The sequence below is a fragment of the Camelus ferus genome, chromosome 28, assembly GCF_009834535.1.
Source record: "Camelus ferus isolate YT-003-E chromosome 28, BCGSAC_Cfer_1.0, whole genome shotgun sequence".
NCBI classification, from domain to species: Eukaryota; Metazoa; Chordata; class Mammalia; order Artiodactyla; family Camelidae; genus Camelus; species Camelus ferus.
In genome coordinates this window covers 3,876,190-3,900,691 of record NC_045723.1, presented here as the reverse complement: position 1 = coordinate 3,900,691, position 24,502 = coordinate 3,876,190, and the positions used below count along the sequence as shown (strand labels likewise).

Here is a 24,502-nt window from a genome sequence, read left to right as displayed (position 1 = left end):
TTAAATCTCTAACTGTTTATTGTTAGTAAGTGAAGAAATTTAATATTGGCCTTTCCTTAAAAAAAAAAAAAAAAGTGACATTGCAAGGTGTGAGGGGTTGAGTCTCTCCTCGGTGCCGGACAGCACCGGATGCCAGGCTGCGCGGGCCAGAGGGAGGCCTAGGTGGCGGCTCTCTTTAAACCTGACCACACAGAGCGCTTCATCCCCTGTGCAGCCTTCACGTCTTCCCAGTCCAGTTTGATGTCTGGAACATCCTCTTCTGGCTCCGGGTCCTTTCTCAAGGCCCCGTGGGGGGACGCAACCACGATGGGCAGGGGGCCACACTCCTCCCGGAATTCTACCACGTGGAGACTCTTCTTATCAGCCAGCTGTTGGTGGGTTTCCTGGGCAAGACCAAATTGAGAACACCAGGTTGGGGCTCCGTCTGTAATTGAAAGAGCAGGAACTTCCTGCTGCTAGACTATGGTGTGGGCAGGAAGCATATCGGCTCCACTCCCCACCTCCAGCGGGGACGAAGGAAGGGCCTTGGCCTCTGGTCTCTTGCCTTCGAAACCCTCCTAATCATGTGCCATGCGGTGCTCAAAACTGATCCTGGGGGGGTGGAGGTATAGCTCGTTGGTAGAGCGCATGCTTAACATGCATGAGGTCCTGGGTTCAGCCCCCAGTACCTCCTCTGAAAAAAACCAAACCCTGAACCTGAATTTCATCATGCCCCGGCTCTAGCTACCAGTATACAGGACATGCAGGGAGAGAAGGTGTTAAGGGCCCACAGACATTTAGCATTAGATGGGGAAACCACAGGACAGACAACCTGGTTTCTTCAACAACAACAAAAATGCAAGGAAAAAAGAGAAGAGGGGAAATACAGATGAAAAGTGACTTAAGAAACACAACAAAGATTTAAAATGTATTGATCTTTTTTGCAATCTGATTCAAACCAATTGTGTAAAAACTTTTTTTTTAATCTGACAAATGGATACACTTCTATGAACACTGACTAGACGTTCGATCCTGAGTTACTGTTAATTTTTTAGGTATGACAGTAGTACTGTCAGATACCTTTTAATCCTTATCTTTTAGAGAAACATACTAAAATATTCATGGGTGAAATAAATTGATGTCTCAGATTTGGTTCAAAATGACTGGGGTTGGGTGGGGTGGTAGAGAGAAGCAAAACTGGCTGGGATCTGCTAACTGTTGACACTGGGTAAGAGAACCATGGGGCTTCGTTATAGAAGGGAGCCACAGAAGTCTGGAAACAGGCACATGAATTCAGTAGCTGCTGTATTGATACTACATTGACATACCTAAAATATGAGATTATATTCAATCTCATGTTTCCAGACCTTATGTCCACCTTGTACTAGTCTCTCTAATTCTATTCATGTTTGAAATTAGAAGACAGAAGAGCCGATTCATTAAAAAAATATAAAATAAAATAATTTAAACTAGAGTGTCTTATAATTGATGGCACATTGCTTATACTGCTGGCATTTTTAATTTTTTCTTTTTGAGTGGCACAATGCAACTTTTTATAGCTGATAGCATTTTAGAAGAGATGATACATGGTCACTATAGCAGAAGATTCAAAATACTAACATCAAACAAAAATATCACATATGACCTATCTAAAACAAATATCTGTTACAGCAATTAAACCTCTAACAATAAGTTTAAAATTAGAAGTGCTTTTGAAGGATATTTTATTTATTATTGTATTATTCAATTATTTTATTTTGGTGGTGGGGAGGTAATTAGGTTTATTTATTTTTAGAGGAGGTGCTGGGGATTGAAGCCAGGACCTCACGCACGCTAAGCATGCGCTCTACCACTTGAGCTATACCCTCCCCTTGAAGGATATTTTAGATAGTACTAACACAGACAGACACACACACACACACGCACACGCACATAAAGCTGTTCAAAAAAAAATCTTTTAAGCAAAGCTTTATTTTCAACTAATTTTCCTATTTTAAACAGTGAGAGCTACAATTATTCATGGATCACTTTACTCAGAAACAGCCACTGCATTCTGTCAAGGAGCCTGTCAAAGTCCTCAGCAAGTGGAGGTCAATGAATGTCTCTTGAATCTGGTTGTCTTCCTGCCCATCCAGCTCTAAGGTTCACCGTCCCTTCAAGGGACAGGCCATCCCCGCTGAGCTGGTAGGAGGGCAGCCCAGGAGGGGGCGGCCCATGCACTCACAGCCCTTCCTCCCTGCCGCTGGAGTGAAGGTGAGCTTAGCCCAGCCGGAGTGGGCAAGTGGGCGGCAACCCAGAGCTCCCAAGAAAGAACCTGGGATATTAATGTTCATGGTTCCCACTAACTCAGGTGTCCCTCTGAACTACCTGTGCAGGTGATGCGAAAACTATGACTTAAGACTGCTCTGGAGGGGAGGTGCCCTAGGGGCTTCACCCCAGTTTCAACTGGAAGGATGAAATTAGGAAATAGACCTTCTCTTTTCACTTTACATTTTTATGCTGTTGTAGCTTTAGAATAAGCAGGTGTTCTTTTTATAATAGAACAGACTGTAATTACTGGCTTTTAAAAATACTTAATTTTGAAACTTCAAATCACCCATGGAGTATTTTTTTGAAAGTTAATTCTCGTGAACTAACTCCTCAGTTGGATTAACTAACCTGATGCAGCCACAGACAACAAAGAATGCCCCGCGCTCAGGCGGCCTGAGAGCAACTCCAGGCCGGCCCGGGGCGTGGTGGTCTCAAAGCACACAACTGAAATACAGACTAGTCCTTCTGTTTCAGAGCCCAGGGAAGAGTTACCTGGCGGGAGAGCCCGTGGAAGAGGCCTCGGGTAAGGTTGAGCATGTTGATGGAGCCAGAGACCTTGGCGTACATGTCTTTGATGCCAATGAGCCGGCACATGGTGATGATGGCCCGGTGGCAGTGGAGGCCGTAGCCTAGAAAGGGAAAAACTTTAAACACCTGCTCTTCACCTGCAATGCAGGCGGCGTCACCTGCTGGCTTCGCACCTTTTCTGGCTCTGGGTATGGGAGACCCCATAATTCACGTTATGGCTTCACCACTTCCCAGCTGGGTGACCCTTCACAACGTACTTCCATGCTGATGCTTATTTAAATGAGATGTTGTAAGGATTAAAGAAATAATATATTTAATTTTCTTGAACGTATGGGCAAAAAAGCAGGGTTGTTAAGATTAACCAAGATGCCTGAAGATTCTTGGTGCCCCACACCCGTGTTAACTAAGGATCGAGGGACACATCTGTCCTCTCCCTCCTTGACTGCTCAGTTGCACCGAGCAGACATTCACTTCCTCCTTCTGGAAAAACTCTTTTGGCTTTGGTAATACACTCTGTCTTGGATTTTCTCCTAGCTTCCAGCCCGTCCTCTTCACCCTCTTGCTGGCCTCTAAATCTCAGGTGGTTTCCCTCCAGCCACTCGCCCTCATGTCTACCCGTAATCCCTTCTGCAGGAAGAGCCTTAAAAACAGAAACCACTCACTTCCACTGTTCCCCGAATTAAGATAATTAAGTGCAGTTGACCCTTGAACAATGCAGAGGTTAGAGGCACTGACCCTCTGCAGAGAGGAAAACATGAGTATAACTTATAGTCGGTCCTCCCTAACCTCAGTTTCCCTATTTCCAAGGATCTGCATATGTGGATTCAACCAACCACACTGTACAGCACTGTAGTAGGATTTACCGAAAAAAAAAAATCTGAGTATAAGTGGACCCACACAATTCAAACCTGTGTTGTTCAGGGGTCGACAGTAATAAAGAACTCCATGGCCTACAAAGCCTTCCACGACCTGACACCTCGCAGACCCATCCAGAGACACCACCCTCCTCGTGCTGGCTTTCCCGCCACAAGGACTTTGCACTTGGTGTTCCCCTCAGCCTGCTCTCCCTGCATGACCCCATCTTACCTTCAAGGTCTGACTCAAATACGTCCTCCTCAAAGAGACCTTTGAGCACACTACTGAAGGTGGCCCCCTTCCTCACTCCCCTGGCCTCCCCTGCAACCCAGCATCCTGCCTGCTGCTTTCAGACACTTAGCAGAACCTGCTTATCCGATGTTTGCCCTCCGTAGAACGTGGGCTCCAGGAAGCAGGACGTTGTCTGCTTACTGCTGTGTCCCCAGGGCCTAGCTCAGCCCCTGGCAAATGCAGGTGGGAGTGATGCAGAGGAAAAGCCCCAAGTTTAGACTCCAACATTTCGATAAGCCAGGCGGGAAACTCAGTACACACCCCCCTGCTTTAAGGTGACACATCTATAGAAGCTAAATATTTCCTGGCTTCTGATTTTTCAAGGTAATTTAATATATGCGTGGAAAAACCATATTTGGATACAAGTACATATCTAGATAAAGTGCTGTCACCTGGAACTGTCCCCTCTACTTGAAAGAGCCAATTAATTGTGGACTCTGTAACTAAGGCAGATCTTATGAGAACTGGGGACTCTGACAGCAGCAAGAGACAGGTAATAACGAGGTGGTTTGTTCTTCCACACACACAGAACGTGGGTCCATGTGTGAACAAATGCGTGCATGCATACACGTTTACAGGTGCACACACTGGAGAGAGGTGCACACGCAAGGGGTACACAGCAGACTTGGAAGGGCCTGGGACACAGACTCCACTGCCACTGCTCTCTGGGTGACCCTGAGCAAGATCCTCTCCTCTCTGCAACACCTACTTATCCGAGCTGGCGGTGAGAACCTGAGGGAACGTGTGCACACTGCACAGCACAGGACTACACGAGATGCTCCGTGAATGGCAGCTACTGTTTTGCACATACACAAAAATCCATACACTAGTGGTCACAGTCCTGCGGTCATTATTTGACTGAACTGTGACGACTTCCAGGCAAGGACTGTGTCAAAAAAAATGCTTGTTATAATAAAAGTTAAATTACTAAATGTGTGTGTGTATTATTTACGAAATGCTTTGCTGTGCTGTGTGAGGAATTAAATACCGTCCTGCAGCCAAGTAGACATGTGCTGTGGTTAAATATCCTTGGGAACGCTGCATTCTCTACCGCCCTCTGGAAGATTCACATTGCAGTGTGTATTAAAGCCTGTGGCATTCACAAAGACACACAAACATCTTTTTTACTTCCCTTAACCCAGTTTTCCCACTTGGCACCCCTTTCGATGTAACACCTATTAACAGCTCCTCACAGAAACAGTGATGTCTACAATGTCTCATACTGTCTATTGTAGCTTCAGAATCAGAAGACTCAACCCCAATGCGCTAGTAATGAGCTAAAACCTGAAAAATATAGCCTTGGTTAGAGGATGGGGAAGATAAAAAAGGTAACTTCTGCCATGAAATTAGAATTGTAGCCGCCTTTCAAAAATCATTCAGACAAAAATAATGTGTCTAAAGTAACACATCCAATAAAAACATGACACAAGCTATAAATGCAACCCATTAAATTTTCTCAGAGATGCATTTCTAAAGTTTTTTTAAAAAGAGGTAAAATTAACTTGAGTAGTATATTTTATTAACCTAGTATGTTCAAAACTTCATCATTTCAACATGTAATCAATACAGTAGTATTAGTGAGATATTCCGTATTCTTTTTTTTTTTTTTTTTTTGCACTACATCTTTGAGATGTGGCGTGGATCTGACACTTACAGTGGCTCTCAGAAGCCACATTTCAAAGCTCAATAGCTTCACTGGCTGTAGCTACCACGTGGGACAGCAACAGGTCTAAACCTGAATGAATGTTCAACCCAACACTTTTCCTAATGATAAACAGTTTTCATCTGGCATGTGAATGATTAACTGTGACATTAAAGCGGAAGGCAAGTTCTGGTGCACTAATATGACTGTACTATATTTGATTTTTTTTTTCTTAATTAATTTTCTTGTCCTAGCTCTAGCAAAGTTGTGTGAGAAGCTTCGACATGGAAAGTTTAAATTCTGTGTAATGTTTTCTCTTCTGATTCAGACTTTTAAAGTCTACCTAGAGTTAGATGAAATCATTTTTACTACAGAACTACAGGTGAGACACAAATCACAATGTTCAGGAATTCTATACCTCGAGTCCACTGGGCCCACGGCTCAGCTCCCTCCCTGAACTCCTCCCACCTGCCTGCTCTCCCACAAGACAAGACGAAGGCCTATCTCTGGACCCTCAGAGCTGAGGGTGGCACCAGGTTCACAGAAGACGTTCAATAAATACTCCATGATGACAACAAATAAGCAGAACTGAATCAGCTATAAGAAAAGAACCACCTAGCAGCAGTAATGAATTCTCTAGGGGTAACTAACGTTCCCACTACAAACCGAACGACGCACTCAGTTGCGTTTCCTGTTCATAACGTGCTCTTCCCACCTACGATTACCCCTGGAACGTGTCTGTGCTCATGGCAGCCTGGGTAGGTTGACTACTTTTTATTTCCCTGAAAGCCTCAGTCTTCTTAAATCTAACTTAGGCCTTTCCATTTTGGTGTTTTCAAAATGAGTTCAGGTAAAGGTGAGCAAAAATAGAGGACAGGATGAAACTTTCTCTGCTTTATCTTCAACAAAAATTAGAAGAAATTTTTTAGTTACCTCTGGGTTGTTTCTTCATCTTGATATGAGTCCTTTTAAATCTTAAAGAAATATCATGGTATACTGGAGGGTAAAAACATAAACATAAGAAGATTAAGGATGCAGCCTTAATGTCCCTGCAGATATCACAAAGCAACTAAGACTGCCCTAAGCAGCCACCACAAGTTGGCCAAGGATAAGTAACAAACCCCGACTTCACTCATTACTAACCTTCTCAGGAGAGAAAGTTTGTTTCCACATTTTATATATTTACATGTAAGAATGTAGTAACAAGCAGAGAAACACAAAAACACCTATAGAGGTAAACTGCCACACATAGTGAAACAAGCACAACCCTGCAAATTTTAAATGAAAAAATTAACACTCACTTGTATGGTCTTCATATCGCTCTATGTAATGCAAATACTGAACTGCTCTGTTTTTTGCCTGAAAGAAAGCAGGAAAGCATTTTTCTTAAATTGATCGTTAGAATTTACATTTTCTCAGGGATTAAAAAAATCTTTTATAAAATGTTTTATTATGGAAAATTTCAAATTTACACAAAAATTTCAGTATATACTTCTAACAGCTGAGAATTTAATTTTTTAAAAATCCAGAAGCATAATTACACCCAAAATTAGTAATAACAATCATTCCTTAGTATCTTTTAACATTCTGTCAATGTTCAAACTTTGCCCACTGTCTCATAATTTTGGTAAGCAATCACAAGTCCAATAGAAATGATCCAAGAGAAGACAGGTACTTCTAAACCTGCTTTTTATGAGATAAGTAACCTTTGACAACAAGCCTCAGATGGTTCATATTCTTATTTTTTGTGGTTCCCATGGTGTCTAGCACAACTTACTGATATTTTACTGTTAACAAAGGCAAAATGTACATACTTTTCTGAAAGCGTCTATCCGTTCAGTGGCTTTCCCAATGGCAAAACCTTTAAAAGAAAAAGCAAAAATACGAAAGCAGGCATAAATTCGGCACAAAATGTCTTTCATCACATTTCAAGTTTCAGCTCCTACAACATTTCACAGCAATTCATCTTTCTTCTGCCCACAGAAAAACTGCTATCGAGAACGAATGACGAAGTATGACCGAGATTTGCTTTTCTGTGTTGGGGCACTTTGGAAACATTACATTTGAACATACATATGAAATCCAAGGTTAGATACATAACATTATCTTTTATAAATTTCTAGATAAAACTAAATGTACTCAATAATAAAAAATAATAACCACACCAAATTAATAAGGTGAACAGTTTTAAAGGTTTTTTTTTTCTGAAAATAGATTTAAAATAACCAGAAAGGTTGGGGAAAAACATACATTGCTATAGAGTAAAACCATGATTTCACTCAAACTTTCAAATTTAACTCAGATTTAAATTAACCAGGAAGTAAAAACAGTGATTCGTGAGCTTGTAAATGCTTAACCCTGTGAAATGAGATTTATCACAAGTTAATGGAAATGAAAATTCTGCCATTGATACACTTGTAAAACTACAGCAAATGGCACGTACAAGCAGCTCACTGTTTTTGTAAGTAGTAAAAATGTGGGAAAAACATAAATTTCAGCAATAGCGAAAAAGTTACAACAATTATATTTATCCATACAATGGAACACAACCTAATCAATACAAAAAAATGAGGGGGAATTTGTTTTCACTAGTATATAAACCTCTGGCTATAATACTAAGCAAGAAAAGCAAGATATAAAATTATGTATATAATATGATCCTTTTGTATAATTAAAAAAATATATATATTGTCATATATATGAACACAGAATTTCTGGAAAGATACAAAAGTAACTGTTAAGAGTAGCTTCCTTTGTGGGGGAGGGTATAGCTCAGGGGCAGAGTGTGTGCTTAGCATGCACAAGGTCCTGGGTTCAATCCCCAGGACCTCCATTAAAATAAATGGATAAGTAACAAATAAGCCTAATTACCTGCCCCCTCCACAAAAGAGTAGTTTCCTTTGGCAACATACAACTATATATATTAGTTGTTTATAAAGTGTCAGTAAGGATTTAAATAAGCAGTTTTCCAGTTTTCTTTCCCTTCCACATTCATGTATTCATTTCAAAAACAGATCACTATGGAAACTTCACAGAAAAGTGTAAAGAAGGAAATTTAAATGACTGGCAAACATACTACTTAAACATTTTTAACCTTTTCAGTGTATATCCTTCCAACCCTTCCAGTCTTTTCTTTGCATATAATCATACCTTTTTTTAAAAACATTGGAATTATTTCTTTTATAAGGGCTTTTTGTTTGTTTGTTTGTTTGTTTGTTTGCTTGTTTGACTTACCATTATTTTGTAAGTAATTTTCCATCATTCTCTAACGGCTACAGATATTACAATGTATGGCAATTCTCCTTTTGTGACTATGCCCCTATTGTTGAACATTTAGTGGTTTTTTTCTCCCCTAATCTTTCTCTATTACACATAATACAATAGTGTCTTGAGCCTTTTAAAAGAGCCACTGTCCTCACAGGAAAAGGTGGATGTAGGAAGATCTTTCTTTTCCCTCTAAGGGATTACGGGGTTTTACCACAGGGTCTGTGAGCCCAAACCACTAAAAGATTTCATCAGTAGAAAAAGTCTGAGTACCACGGACTCCACAGCTGAGCCCAGGCGCTGCGTGTCCTCCACCTCCACCACCAGCCCCTCACACATCATCGCCCCCCACTCACCTGCAACTCCCCTGCCATTCCCCACAGCGACCAGGACACGGACTGACTTCTTCCTTCCCTCTTTTGCTGTCATGTTGAAGACACTTCTCACCTAAAAGACAAAATGTTTCATAAATATCACACCTTAAGAAAATTCTGAAGGAGGGAACCGGAATGACCTCCTCACACACACACAGGCACAGGTAGTAAACAGGCAAATTATCCTCTGATTCCACAAGCGTGAACAGCAAACTGTCTCCAAAGGAAAACTCTAACTGGATTGTTCCTTCATGAGTAAAAAGGAAATAAGACATTCTCTTCTTATGTCACAGGGTTGTTAGAAAGTTTGAGCGAGGTAACTGTGAACTCAATGCACCCTGTTTTAATGACTGTACCACAAGAAAGAAAAAAAAGTTGCTGATTAAACTGGAAAAAAAAGACTTTGACATAGTTTATAACTAATTAATTATAAGACACTTCAATATCAGACATGTTTATGAAAAAATGTGCATCTTAGAAATGATAAAATGCAGTGTACAGAAATAGCAGGGCTGGATCTCTAGGCTAAGGTTTAGGCTCAACTGAGAATAGAAAATCTGGAAAATACCTGCTTATGAACTACAAGAAAACCTGCTTTGTGTGTGTGTATGTGTGTGTGTGTGTGTATTTATAAATTTACCAAGAACTATGAAACTCTTAACAAAACTACTTACATGGCAGCCCCTTAACCAGAAAATGAGGTTAAAGAAAAGGGAGCCGACTCCTGTGGCTAATCTTATAGGAAATCACCCACACAGATAAGAATTCTTCAAAGGGATTAACTTCCAAAGGGTATAAACTGAGACTCAAAGACATAAAATACTTGTAAGCATATTTTAAACTCGGTAATGCAATTGATATTAAAGAAACAATATACACATTCAGTCACAAACTCAATAAATGATGATTCCATATGGCATTTAACACTAAGAATGCAGCACTAGCTCAAAGGGAAGCTGACCATTTTAGGAAATCTGCCGATTCTGTTATCAGCAATACCTGAAGTTGCCTTGTCATGAGACCTCACTTGGTGGTCCCTTCAAACTGAAGCACTCATAAGAGCCAATATCAAATAATCAAAATTTCATTGTTTCCTTACCCAAATCAGCTCTGCAGCTCAGAAAAAAGTCACGCGCCATAGGCTTTTCCTCACTGATCCTCTTGCCCTGTCCCCACTCCACCCACCCCAATTTCTCCAAAGGTTTAACTGGGTATTTAATTCAGCATGCCTACCTCAAGTATCCTGGTATCAAAATCATCATATGTTTCTGCAGGGAGAAAAGAAACAGGTATACAGATGAATGTGTCCATACAATTAGTTTATGAAAGCATTTTTTAAACACAGGCACCATCAACAACTTCATTTTTTTAATTTTTAAGTCAGACAGGAAACGACTTTTAAGTAAGAATCTCAGATCTTTTGGTGCCACTCCCAAGGCCACGCCCTGGTCCTCCATCATCACCAGAAACCGTTCCACCACTAAATTCACACACTTGGCCACCATCTTCCTGACTGCATCCTCCTACCCCTCCAGCTCTCGCTCAGTGACTCAAAGGTGATGGTTCTTGGAGCTCCGCAGCATCTCCAGACTCTTGACCACTGTTCCCCTTCCCTATCACCCGCTCTGGTTTTCCAGCTTCTCCCATTCAGTTGAGACACCACAATCCAACACTGCCACCAGGTCTTGCGAATGTCCTCAGCTCCCTCCCCTTTTCCCGTCTCCACCACACTATCCAGGACAGAATCAGTGCAGCTGTCTGGCCACACCTGAACTGCTGGAGAGAGTCAGAGCATAGTACGCCACACTTGGGCCACTAAAATCTCATGGTCTCCAACTCAGTCAAGTCCGCTCTGCTGCCTGATGGCCTTTTATGTCCTTTTCAGTTAGGTCTCTCTCCACTCACCACAGCAGCCATTTCAAACACTGTGTTCTCTTACTTTTATTAATGTTTCACTATAGAAAATTAACTAGCATAGACAAAAATAGAACAGCAAAGTGAGAGCTTATGTACCATTAGCCGTCAGCTTCAACAATGATCAGCTCTACCCAGTTATTCCATTCCACTGGGTAACTGTGAGCCAGTCGCAGATCCCCACCTTTTCATCAACATATTCTGGCGGCCACTCTCACCAGTGCCCTCATCTCCTGCTCACAGATAACTAACTGAAGTTTCCAGAAAGACAGCAACACACCCCTGCCCCACACACACTTCCACTACCCACCGGATAGGCTCACCCGACTCTGCCCCCGACCTTTCTTCTGTCACAAGTTCATCCAATTATCTACTCTCTGGATCTGGGCCCTTACTTGGGACTTAAGTTTATGTGTTTTTTTTTCTCTCCCTCTTGTGTCTTCATTTTCCCAACTGACGCATTCTGCTCAGTCTTAAGCATGCTGGCTTGAGTGTCTCTGTCTCAACCTCCCCTCTCCTCTTTAAGCCAAACTTAAGAAAGCTGCCAAACTCTTGTCTATCTCATCGTCTCCTAGTCACTGATGAGAGTGAATGTTTCATGTGATTTTTACTTCTTTACATTCTCAAGAAGTGGGGGGATGGCTCTGTTTTCTAACTTGGTCTGACAAATATTATCAATTTTTATTTCACGTGTACTTTCATGAGGCTTACTGACAACTACCTGGTTTATCTTCTGTTATTAAAATAGCACTCCCAAGCCATGCTGTTCCACAGGTATCCCACGGCCAGTTGTGTTTGGGAAACTGCATCCTACAGGTGACTTGTAGAGATCCAAAATGCACACCACCGTGTTTAAAGACTCTGAGAAGTCACACAACAAAGACGCCTGAACATGGTGCTTTGCATCCTGTTTGTGGAGTACTTCTTTGTTACAGGCTTCTAGTATTCCATAAAAGGTGGGTAATAATGTGAAGTTACTTTAATGATGCTCAAATCCTTTTTTGGAAAAAGGCAATCTAAACAGACAAGTAAATAAAATCATACTAAAGAATCCCAGAAATAGGGATACCCTCTCTGTCACAATGGTAAGCAAAATGAGGATTCTGTTACCTCCATTGGGACCAGGGTCAGGGGGGCCAAGACTGATGCCTCCCCATGAGTTTCCACTCCATCCTCGCTCCCGTTTAACCTTCATCTTCCTCTTCCGGTCCCATTCTTCTCTCTGCTGGATCATCTCCTGCTCTACCTTCTCCTGCTCTTCCTTGCTTCTTTGGGTAATGGTCTGCACAGTTCCATCTTTCATAAGAGGGACATTCAGACCAGGCCATAGGAAGCCACGACGCCCTGAAGATTTAAAAACATACATAAATAAGACTTTTTTAAAAGCATTCATTTCTTGAGTATTAAAATGCCGGGCAATGGGTATACAGATAATGGTATCACTGGTGGGAGCTTAAACTAACATAATCACTTTACAGGCAACTTGGCATTGTCTATTAGAATTTCACACATACCCACCCTAACACCTAGTAATTCCACTTCACAGTATTGCCTAGAAACCCATTTCCATACAGGTGTGAGGCATCTGTGTGCTTGGACAAGGGTGTTCACTAAAGTGTTATTTATAAAGGAAAAAAATGGAAACAATCTAAACGTCCAGCAATAGTGGAAGAGTTAAATGAACTATGGCACAGCCAACCTATGAAAGATTCTGCACTAAACTCAAAGAATGAGGTAGCTCTACAGGGTCTTATATGGAACAATTCCCAAGACCTATTATTAAGTGAAAGAAGCAAATTAAAGACAATATGCACCATATAATTTAATTTTTTTTTAAAGAAAGTATACATTCCTTTTAGGGTATTTATGCATATAAAAGCATTAGAAAATGTCACACGGGAACACACCAAAATGAGATGAGTGGTTTCCTTAGGGGAGGCGACTGGGATTGGAGGAAACACAAAGGCATCAAGGGTGACTTGAGGCTTCTCTGTAGTCTTTGAATTTTTTTAACTGACAAAGTATACATACGTGATTGTTATAGTTTTTTTAAATGTTAAAAAATGAGATACAAGGTAAGTCACAGAGAAGAACATCTAATTGAGGAAATGTCGATTCAGATATACTATACTATTTTAATTCTTCAAAAAAGACAAGTATAAACAATCATGTGTTCCAGGAGTCAGCAAAGTGAAGCCCATGGTCTAATCCAGCCCATGATTTATTTTTGTAAATAAAGTTTTATTGGAACACGGCTGTGGCCATTCGGTTATGTACTGTCTATGACTGTTCCTGTGCTACAACAGCAGTTCAATAGTGGTAACAGAGACCATGCGGCTCACAAAGCTGAAAATGTTTACTACTTGGCCCTTTTTAATGCTTTATATCTATTTATGAGTGCTTTGTATCCTATTTTTCAGTTTGCCAATTCTCCAGTTATTCCGTTACCTACCACTGAATCATAAGTTCTTTGAGGGCAGGGACTTTCCAGCAGATGCCACAAGGGCACTTCAGATACTGAATGAATAACTAATGAATGAATCCCTTTCTATGGGATTTTTCTTCCCCTGAATCATGGGGCAATAAGCCATTTGGTTGGATTCTAAAAATCCAGATCCTAGTGCTCTTCATGAGAAATGTTTTGATGCTTCTAGTTTATAAAACATCTATAAAATTTGGAGGAAAAAAAATCTTAGAAAGCACATTAGCTGTTTTTATAAATAAGTTTACCTTCACCGATGATCTGACCCCTGTTCAAATCCTTTCTTCTCTTCTTCTTAGTTCTTTTGCCTCTTCCTTTTCTTGCTCCGGCTCCGCTCTCTGCTAAAGCACCTTTCCACAGCTCATCGGCTGTCACTGTAATGAAATAGGTTTTTAAAGAAAAATTTCAAGCAATGATCTATGGTCCTCTGTTGAATTAAAAATGCCAGAAGAAGCCAGGTTCACTTGCATCATTATGGCAATGAAAGCAAAATTAAAACATTCTTGGCACATATCACATGACTGCCCAAGACAAGGTGATTCTACTCCTCTCCTGGACTATGGACTTCCCCCACAAAAGACACTAACATTTAAATCCCAGTTACTTCCCAGTCGATTTGTCTCCCACTTTATCAGCTATGTTACAGGTCTCTTTCCTGCCCTCTTGCCTCTGTTATAACTATTAAGATCATCAATAATTAGTCTTCCTAAGTACCAATCTCTTAGCCCAAAGAATCAACACTTCAGTTTGAACCCACAAATCTTAATAATTTAGATGGCTTGCTCTATTCTGCAAATTCCCTAAACATCTCTGTATATCCTTCAAAATGAGATGCCCAAATTCACCTTCAACTCTAATTATAAAGTCTAACCAATATTTGGGAAAGAATGAGTATGGAGGGATCTGATAGTTAATACTTGCAAGTGCATATATGTTATTTCTTAAATCACAGTTGTCTTTTATTTTATGTATAAACCCTGACACTGCTGATTTATCTATCAATTTCTAGGATCCCCAAATCTTTTTATAATATACATTTCAAACAGTATTTTCCCCTTTATACTTGTGGACTATTCAGATTCTTTACTTTTGAACACTTCTGAATTTTACTGGTGTAGCTACATTTATTAGATTGATTGATTTTATTATAGTTTAGCCTTTATTAGATTGAAATTGTCCTCACAAGGACTTCCAGCCTTTCACAGTATCACTAATTGATTTTATGACCATAGATTCTGTTCCATTACCAATTTATTTAATAAAGAATCAGAGCCATACAAATGTTGTACTAGTCAAAACTCTGTCTATATGCCTGGAATACTAGACATGTTCTGGAAGTCAAATGGGTATCTTCAATCTCCTTCTCTTATGAGCCCTGAGGGTTTGAAAATTCTACCTGCTTGCTTCCTGAAAGGCCTTACCTTGATCCTTTGGGTAGACAGCATGAAAAGGGAAAATGTTCTGGATTTTACATATTTTTTAATGCTTTGTATCTATATAGTGTCCTATTTTTCAGAAGACCCACATATTATTAGAGCTGATCTTTATAACTGAAGCTCAGCAGAGTAAGCAACCTTCCCCATCACATGCTGCTTTGTGTATCCCTGATCAGAGCAAAGGGTTAAGCTCAAACTTTAGATTGACACTGACTCATTTAAAAGAATCACAAGCTTAAAATAAAACTACCAACCTCAAACTAAACTCTCACTGAAGATTGATTGTCTTTCTTAACTGCTTAAAAATGATGGTCTATAATCTATAAATGCCATCAAAAACCTGAAAGTTCACAGTGAAAGCACTTTTAATGGGGGCATAAGGAAGTCAATCAATTACAGTGTTTCTTCACTTAGAATAAGAGAATCACTCATTAAGACTAAAAGGAATTCAATTTTAAAAGGAACGTGATGTTGAGACAAAGATGTAAAAGACTAAAGAGTTTAGTTCATTTTTAATACATTATAAGAGGACAATAAAAAATCTAACTACATTTAAAGATAGCAATTCATATGTCAATTTTTGAATGCCATTCTGCTATTAAAAATGGTTTTAATTTTTTTCCAGATTATAACAGAATTTTTTTTAATCTGGAAAATATAGACAGTATAAAGAATATTAAAAAAAAATCCCACTACCACTGTTAGATCAGAATGTACATTCTATCTTTTTCTTTATTCATGCATGCATACAAAAGTATATTTATATTTTGTTTTAAAAATTGAATTATATATGTATAATTTTGTATCTTTTTTACTTAATATATTACATTGTAAGCCTTATCTTACATTCTTAAATATTATTCATAAACATAATTTTTAATGACTGTAAGTTGAATTAAGTTGTTTTGACAGAGGTTTTACCTCTTTAACATCAGGACATAGTGATCTAAGATTCTAATTAACCTAACATGCTATTTAGAATAGATTTACTATTATTTTAACTTTTATTTCATTTTCTGGAAGGGCATAGGTAGTTTAATACATATACCTGTTAATTACCATAGTTATGTAAAATGAAGTTCATGTTTACACACAAACACACACACACAATCCACTGTTGCACCCAATCTGATACACTGAGATCTCTCTCTAAAGCATGCTAAGTAACACTGCTTGCTAACTTGGATCAAAGGGATTTAAATGTGGACCCTCTATGGCAGAGGGACAGATTTACAAGTATGATGTTAAGTAGTCTTAGGAAGTCTTAATAAGTTTTGAAAAGTTACGTTTTTTTAATTTCTTGGAGGAGATTTAGAAAATCAAAGACTATTTCCTGGTGAAATAGCAAAAACTAGCCCTATGCTAGTTTTAACTGAGTTCACCCCCCTTGACTTGGGAGCAATAAACTCATAAGGGTACAGAGTCCCATGACTGAGGAAGAACGCAGGCTAATGGAGAGTCAGCGGAAGATGTGGGACAACAGTGGAGGGACCAGGGTCTCAGTGGGTAAGGGGCATCTCCAGAAAAAGAAGAGTTAGAAAAAAGGCCTTTCAGGGCAGGGAAAAGACTATTTTTTAAAAAGCCTGTAAGTTTGATATACCCCCACTAAAGCACATTGGGACTAGGGGCTCCGAGGAAGAGGGTAATGGCTCCAACTCCACCCACCTCTCTTCTCTTTGCACCAAAATCTACAGATACAAGTAAGCCTGTATTGCTTGCAATCCTCCATCATCAGGTCATTCTGCATTCTGCATTGCTGCACAAATGATCTAGTTACTACAATTCTTCCAGATTAAAGTGATCTGTACCCACACAATGAAATACTCCACAGTTATAACGCTGCACTAGAGAAGCCCGTGTACTGACACGGGAAAATGTATAGCACACTGCTGCGTGAAAAAAAGTGGCAAATCCAAGATTTCAGGGTAATAGGATTACAGGTGATTCTTTTTCTTTTTGAATGATATATAATCCTAATTTCCCTTAATTTTCCTAATCCTGAATTGTGGATTCAATCTCCATTTTTTTATAAATTTCAGTTCAGATTGGACTCTTGCAAATACTATTTCAAGTAGCAGTAGTGTTAGCAAAACAGCATCTACTTAAAATTAACTTTTCCTGATTAGTCCTATCTCCTCAACTAAAGTGCAACTGAAAACAGACGTCAAGTATATTCTTGGTGTGAATCTAAATCAGCAGGGATTTGGGCCACAATTCAATACTCTTTAGACCTCAGGTGCCCCAAATAAGGGGTTTAAATTAAACCAACATTCCCGAAAGTATATATAGTACAAATACGACTGATAGCATGTGAGATGATTCTAGGAGGTGCACAAAGGAACATTTTTATTTTAATAGGATAGGCACACCTCGGGGATTTTGTAGGTTTGGTTCCAGACCACTGCAACAGAGCGAACATCACAATAAAGTGAGTCACACAAAGTTTTTTGGTTCCCCAGTACATACAAAAGTTATGCTTAGTATGTTCATGTATAACTGAAAAATTGTGCTCTACACTGGAAATTGACACATTGTAAACTGACTATAACTCAATTAAAAAAATTACACCATATGGTAATCTTCAGTGTGCAACAGCATTATGTCTAAAAAACAATGTACATAAACCTTAATTAAAAAATAATTTATTACTAAAAAATGCTAACCTTCAGTAAGTCATAGTGGTAACACCAAAGATCACTGATCACAGATCATCGTATCAAATACGATAATAGTGAGAAAGGTTGAAATGTTGCCAGAGTTATCAAAATGTGGCAGAGACACAAGGTGAGCAAACACAGTTGGAAAAAATGGTGCAGATAGCTTTGCTTGGCACATGGTGGCCACAAACCTTAAATTTGTAAAAAAATGTAGTATTCACAAAATGCAACAAAGCAAAGTGCAATAAAATGAGATAGGCCTATACATCACACACTAATCTCTGAAGTGTTAATTCATTCAAGGAGGAAAAAGAAAAAGAAGAAAAATTAAGGTGCAAAAAAACTAAGATACACCTTCTATTTCCCTGTTTCATGAAATGGGAAGTTTGTGACCAGTCTACGTACATTTAGTGAAGAAACTGTAGGATCTATACTGTTGGCCCATCAAGTTACTGGGAGAAGAAATGCAGCATTGGGTCTGTAACACACGGGTCAAGCTGGTAAAATGACAGTTGTTTCTGGTTCCTGGAGATGGCAAATGGCCTGAAGGGAGATGGAATAAAACTTTTGTTAGAGGCTCCATGCCTGTGGAGAAACACTGCCAGCATCAAATAATTAACTGTTACTAATAAAAATAAGTCACTAAAATTCTGAACTTTAAAGAATCCTATTTTGAGGACAGTCTTTCTTTAAAAAATAAAACAGAACTTTTGTAGGCTGGCTCAGATGACACAGTGAAGTCTCTCTGGACCTATTAGCTCATTTAGTAAATTACTCAATTAGAAGTAAATAGAAAATACTGGTTTTTCATTTTAAATAAATTCACGTCTTCAATACTCATTCCAAATCCCATAAGCATAAGCTGGACACATTTTAGCTTTCCTTGTAACCTCCTCAATCTTCAACAAATATCAAATGCACATGAATTTATTCTTGCACCTAAGAACTGCAATTTTTGATGCATTTCAAGAGTGTAAAAATCACTACCATCAGATTTAGAATTCTTTTTTTTTCGCAAAAGACCAAAATACTACTCATAGCTAATAAAGTAGTTAGCCTAAAAAGGTCCACTTACCAAAAGTAGAAAGATACCAACTTAAGAGACCAGAAATAATCTTTTTTAATGTACTGTTACTACAAATGAGTTTGCTTAAACTGTGTTGTGCTTTTTAAAACAGGAGATGGCAGCCGCTTCTGCTTAAATCACATTCTGAAGTTCAGTTACAGATGATCATCCACCAGGATCAGTTACCAATTTTACTCTGATCCTTTGACTCCTTATTAATTTCAGACCATGAAGTTTTCGTCTCAGTAGAATAGCTATGGAGTCCACAGAGGGCCAAGCCCAGGAAGCCCCCTTGGGTGGACTTCTTCAAAGACACAGAGTCGGCCCTTGAAGGTTTAACATCAGTGTTTAATAGTTTTTATCATAAAGAATTTCTTCCTTCTAATTGAAATCTCTTCTGTTAAATCAAACTGGTTAATCAGAGATGCGTTTCAGAGAGTTTAGAAAAATCACTGCTATGTTTCTGACCAAACTGTTGTAGCCTTTAGAAAAATATGGCAATAGGTACAAAGAAAACGAAGCCATTCTTTTTAAAAGAACAAGCAATTATTATTAATGCTTATTAATTATTAATGTGGAAAAAGAAACTGTTGTAGGAGAAAGGAAATGCAATGACAGAATACAGTTGACCCTTAAACAATGCAGGGGTGAGGGGCACTGACCCCCCTGCCCTCCAGCAGTTGAAAACCTCAATGGGGTAGTACTGTAGCACATATTTATTGAAAAAAATTCATGTATAAGTGGGCCCGGGCAGCTCAAACTCGTACTGGTCAAGGGTCAACTGTGCTACCTAGCTCAGATGTGAAGAATACATACAGAACCTTAATAATGAAAATACAGCCTACAGCTTTACTCAAAACTGTGCTTACTACTGTGTTCAGAAAAAGCAGGCGTGGAGGTGTAAGAGTTAAATCTTCAATTATTGTAACAATGTTAACAGAGAGAACAATATACACTCTATGTTTAGAAATATAACCATAAAAATGCAAAAAAAAAGCGTCACTGGAAGATGAAAAGGTGTAGGAAAAGGAACTGGTTTTAAGATCTAAACCTTTTAATATTCTTTGGAAGTACAATATTTTAAAACAGCTATCTTCAAAGTAGGGACTACCATGCCCATTTTATAGATGAGGAAACTGAGGGTCTGAGGGGGTGTCATTTGTTCATGGTTCCAAAGGCAGAAAGTGGAGGAGCCAAGAACTGTGCCGTCACTCCACCAGTCAGCACGCTCCCCTGACCCCCAGGGCCTTCTGCAGGGCATCCACTCAGCCAAGAATGCTCCTCTCTGGCCTTCCTCCCGGAAGCCTCTAGGCCCCACATCAGCTCAGTCTGGGGACACTGCCTGGCTCACAGTAAAGGGCAGAGTAAGTAGTTTATGACCGAATAAATCACCCAAACGACAAATGAACGAGTACAGGGAAAAGCCAGGGCCACCTGACCCCTCTGCTGGACCACTCAAGCAAGGTATGAAGGCATCCGGACAGCAGGGTTAACAAGATGAAAAGAGTAAGACTAAAAGTAAAGCCCAGCACAGAGAGGCCCAGAAACTCAAGGATACAAACAGAATTCAATTCTGCCCTAAGCAGAGACCACATGGAAAAGGCAGGATTTAACTGGCCAAATGCACAACATGGACTCAGCAAGCATTGGCTTCCTCTCTTTCTGGAGAGTGACTGAAGAGAGGGCTCTGCACTGCGTCAGGTAGGAGCAAAGATCCTCTACAAAGACAGTGTTTCGGCAAGGCATCATAGTATCCAAGACAGCTCAGAACCCAGTCCCACCATTACCAGCTGTGTGACCTGGAGCAAGTCACTTAGTGTCTCAGACTCACTTCACCATCTGTAAAATGGGAACAATAACTCCCTCATAAAAACTGGGGAGGATTAACCAAGATAACATACTACTGACCTGACATGCAATAATTACTCAATAAATCGCAGCTATTATTTTTTAAAGTCTTGAAATATAACAACTATAACTATTAAAAATTTGAAGAATACCCCTTAGACCTTATGTATTTCTATTATAAACAATTTACTTTATTCATTTACATTTTTAAAAACTACATAAAGTTCTCTAACATTGGATCTTATAAGGAAAGGAAGTTAGATAAATAACTCTCACCAGTGCTGGGAATAGTCTTCCATGCCAAAATGGAAGCTGTTGGAAAGGTGTTTAGGTAAAGATGCCTGGACCATAAATGACCTGTAAATTAAAAAAAAATTTTAAGATACATTTCTACATGACAAGGAACATTTTTAACACCTAAAGAATAGCAATATCTATAGAATAAAAGAACCAAGACAAGAACACGAGTAATTTCTGGGGTTCATGACCGCTTGCCCACGTAGATGATGTTGCATCACATCTTCTCCTTCACACTCTCTCTGACCAGTTACCAAGCCCTATGGATTCTCCTTAAAAATCGATTCATCTGTAGCTGCACACTCTCCCAGTCTCACTGCGCCCCTTTGTTCAGGCACTGTCCCTCAGCCACATGGTGACAGTCTCCTAACAGGTCTTGCTGCTTCCAGTCTCTCTCCCTCTAATTCACGTCTGCTGTCAGGAAGGCCTTTCTACAAGAGGTCTGGTCACCTCACAGCCCTGATACAACATTCTTTGGCTCCCTACTGTCTGCAGAACAAAGTCAGAACACCTCAGCACAGCGTACAGGGCTGCGATTTGGCCCCAACCTTCCACATCAGCCTCATCGCCACCACCCTCCCTCCACCTCCCCCGGCCACAGCAGACTTGCAGTCAAGTCTTGAACGCACTCTGCTCTTGAATGCGTTTGTGTGTCTCTGACAGGTTCTCCTGGTTTGCCTGACACATAACCTCCTGGTGAGGGCTCCCTGATTCCTACAGTGATCCCTTAGCACTCTGCACCCCTCTCTCCTCTGGAGACCCTGTAGCACCAGGTTGTAACAGTCCCATGTACCACTTCACACATGACACTGCTACAGAACAGGCTCTGAATGCATTCACCAGCAATTGATTTTTGAAAAGGATGACAAGAAAAATCACTGGGGAAAGAATAATCTTTTCAACAAACGGTGCTGGAACAACTGAGTATCCACGTGTAAAAGAACGAAGTTGGAGCCCTACTTATACTATACAGACAAATTAACTCAAAATGGTTCAAAGGCCTAAACAGTAAAGACTATAAAATCTTCAGAACATAAGGGCAAACAATCCTGACCTGGGATTTGACAACGGTTTCTTGGATATGACACTAAAAGCATAAGCAAAAAAACCCAACAACAACAACAAAAATCAGATAAATCAGACTTCATCCAAATTTAAAACTTTTGTGTTTCAAAGGACACTATCAACAAAGCGAAAAAACAACACATTGGAAGAAAACTTCTGCAAAGCATTTATCTGACAAGGGTTGTATCCAGAATGTATAAAGAACTCTTATGATTCACTAATAAAAAGACAAGCCAATTTAAAAATGGGTAAAGCAGGGAATAGACATTTCTCTAAAGAACATGTAGAAATGGCCAATAAACATTAAAAGAGACATTCATTAGCTATCAGGGAAATGCATATAAAACCACAAATTGATACCACTTCACATCCACTGTTATGAGTATAATCAAAAAGATGGATAATAACAAGTGTTGACAAGGATGTGGAGAAATAAGAATCCTCAAGCTGGTGGGAATGCAAAAAGGCGCGTTAGCAAACGATTTAGCAGTTTCTCAAAAAGTGAAACACGGAGTTCCCATTTGATCCAGCAACCCCACTTCCATGTATACACAAAAGAAATGAAAAAATATATATAAGCAAAACGCTGCACACAAATATTTATAGCAACATTAGACATTAGCCAAAAGATAGAAACAACTCAGATGCTCATCAACTGATGGATAAACAAAATGTGGTATATACATGTAACAGACTATTATTCAGCCATAAAAGGGAATTAAATACTGATACATGCTACAACATGGACGAATCTGGAAAACATTATGCTAAGTGAAAAAAGCCAGTCACAAAAGATCACATATTACATGATTCCATTTATATGAAATATCCAGAACATGGAACCTACAGAGATAAAAAGTAGATTAGTGGTTGTCCAGGGATGGAAGCAACGGGGATCTGAGGGGATGATAGCTAAAGCGTACAAGGTTTCTTTTGGGGGTGATGAAGATATTCTAAAATTGATTGTGGTGATGGTTGCACAGCTCTGGAAGTACACTAAAAGCCACTGAATTGTACACTTTAAGAAGATGAATTGTATGGCATGTAAATTACATCCCAATAAAGCTGCTACCAAAAAAAAAAAAGTTTATAAACTAGAAAAAGAAAAAAGAAACAGGCTCTGGAGCTAGGTGGTGTGGGTGCAAAAACCAGACATCCTCCCAATCTAACTTTGAACAAGTTTCTCAGCCTTAATGTTGTGCACCTTAATTCCCTCAGCTGTAAAATGGGACTAATAAAGGCATCTATCTCATAAAGGCATTGTGAAGATGAAGTAAGGAAAAATGCAGAAAGAGTTTAAGATAGTCCCTAGCACAAATAAGAGGTCATGAAAGAAAGCTACAAATAATAGCTGCCCTTTCAATGGGGCTTTGAAAAAGAAGGTGATCACAACAGAACAAAAGTAAACAATGTTCAGGTCAGATTTTCTGACAATGATTTCAAGTCAAGTTTCCCAACAAAATGAGTTACAAAAAAAATTGTTTTTCGATTTTTGTAGATCTTTGTACTTCAGAAATACGAATTCTAGATTGTGGGTTTACAATAAAACAGCGAATAGAGACGATCAAAACGATCATGAAGTGGTTCCTAGAGGTAAACATTGTGCTGGAAGATAGCAAGCATATTGCCCCTCCTCGGGCTGCAAACAAGGGGTGGGGGAGGGCAATAACATCAAAATTTCTGACATTCCAAACATCCTTCTTTCAAATAAAAGGCACTGATCAGCCCGGAATCTAAAATAACTGACACTAATCTTATTGGACTCAAGCTGGAGGACAGCTTTTTTGCCTTTTCGAGCTTCGCTGGCTGTCATCTACCTCGAACCCCGTATCAACATCACCTAATGAGCCTGCGGGTTGCGCCCGCGGGGAAGGCGATGCTTGCTTGCCACTTCCCTGCCCCTCTTAGCCGAGCACGCACGGGCCGTCTGGCGAACTGGAGGGGGCCTGGGACCACGTCCAGTCCACCTGCACTTTACAGACATCGGCCCTGAGACCCAGAGAGGGCGCTGACGCACGCAAGGTCACACAGCGGGTCCAAGCAAGACCGGAGCCGAGCGTGAGGGGCCAAGGACCGCGGCTTCTCGCTTCTGACCGCCGAGGCGTCTGCAGCCCCCGGGCGAGCCCTCGGCTCTCGCCCCGCTCAGAGCCCCTGCTCCCAGAGTCCCGGATCTCACCCGCCGACGCGCCATACAGCTCTGGGAGGAATCCCGCGGCGCGCAGCGCCGCCGCCATGGTGGAGCCCCAGGAGCGCCTCCGTCCGGGCAGCCTTCCCACCGCCTGCCGCAGCTGCTCCTCGTCCAAGGCCGGCCTCAGTCGGCGGCTGAATTCCCGAGGACAAGGGAGCCGTGCAGCTGCGCAGGCCGGGGTGAGGGACTGTCCGGACGGGCAACAGGGTGGGATGAGCCCGGCGCAGCCGCGGACAGCCCCGCGGGGGTCCTCGCGTTAGGACCCAGGGGCGGGGCTTGGGCTATTGTGGGCGTGGCTAGCTCCCC

General features: G+C 40.4%; 1 protein-coding gene across 2 annotated transcripts; it reads right to left on the bottom strand.

Moving 5' to 3' along the window:
- On the bottom strand, window positions 1–24,398 carry MRPS5 (mitochondrial ribosomal protein S5). Of its 2 annotated transcripts, XM_006177635.3 has the most exons (12): window positions 24,185–24,398; window positions 20,923–21,003; window positions 18,138–18,275; window positions 13,888–14,013; window positions 12,268–12,501; window positions 10,477–10,511; window positions 9,226–9,316; window positions 7,420–7,466; window positions 6,907–6,964; window positions 6,539–6,601; window positions 2,782–2,918; window positions 1–383 (listed from the first exon to the last, which is right to left on the bottom strand). In XM_006177635.3, the coding sequence occupies exons 1-12, from the start codon at window positions 24,240–24,242 to the stop codon at window positions 159–161; spliced, it is 1,293 nt and encodes a 430-aa protein (XP_006177697.2). In that variant the 5' UTR covers window positions 24,243–24,398; the 3' UTR covers window positions 1–158. The 2 variants fall into 2 exon arrangements, with proteins under 2 accessions (XP_006177697.2, XP_032325582.1); XM_032469691.1 differs by lacking the exons at window positions 13,888–14,013; window positions 18,138–18,275; window positions 20,923–21,003; window positions 24,185–24,398 and having other exon boundaries at window positions 16–383; window positions 12,347–12,485.
- Window positions 24,399–24,502: the final 104 nt, after the last annotated feature.

Bases quoted from the DNA above. Each gene is read 5' to 3' on its own strand.
- MRPS5 (XM_006177635.3), bottom strand. From the start codon at position 24,242: ATGGCGGCGGCGCTGCGCGCCGCGGGATTCCTCCCAGAGCTGTATGGC. The intron at 21,004-24,184 runs GTGAGATCCGGG...TTTAATTTACAG, and splicing joins GCTGTATGGCGCGTCGGCGG to GTCATTTATGGTCCAGGCAT. The intron at 384-2,781 runs GTAACTCTTCCC...GGTCTTGCCCAG, and splicing joins TCCACGGGCTCTCCCGCCAG to GAAACCCACCAACAGCTGGC.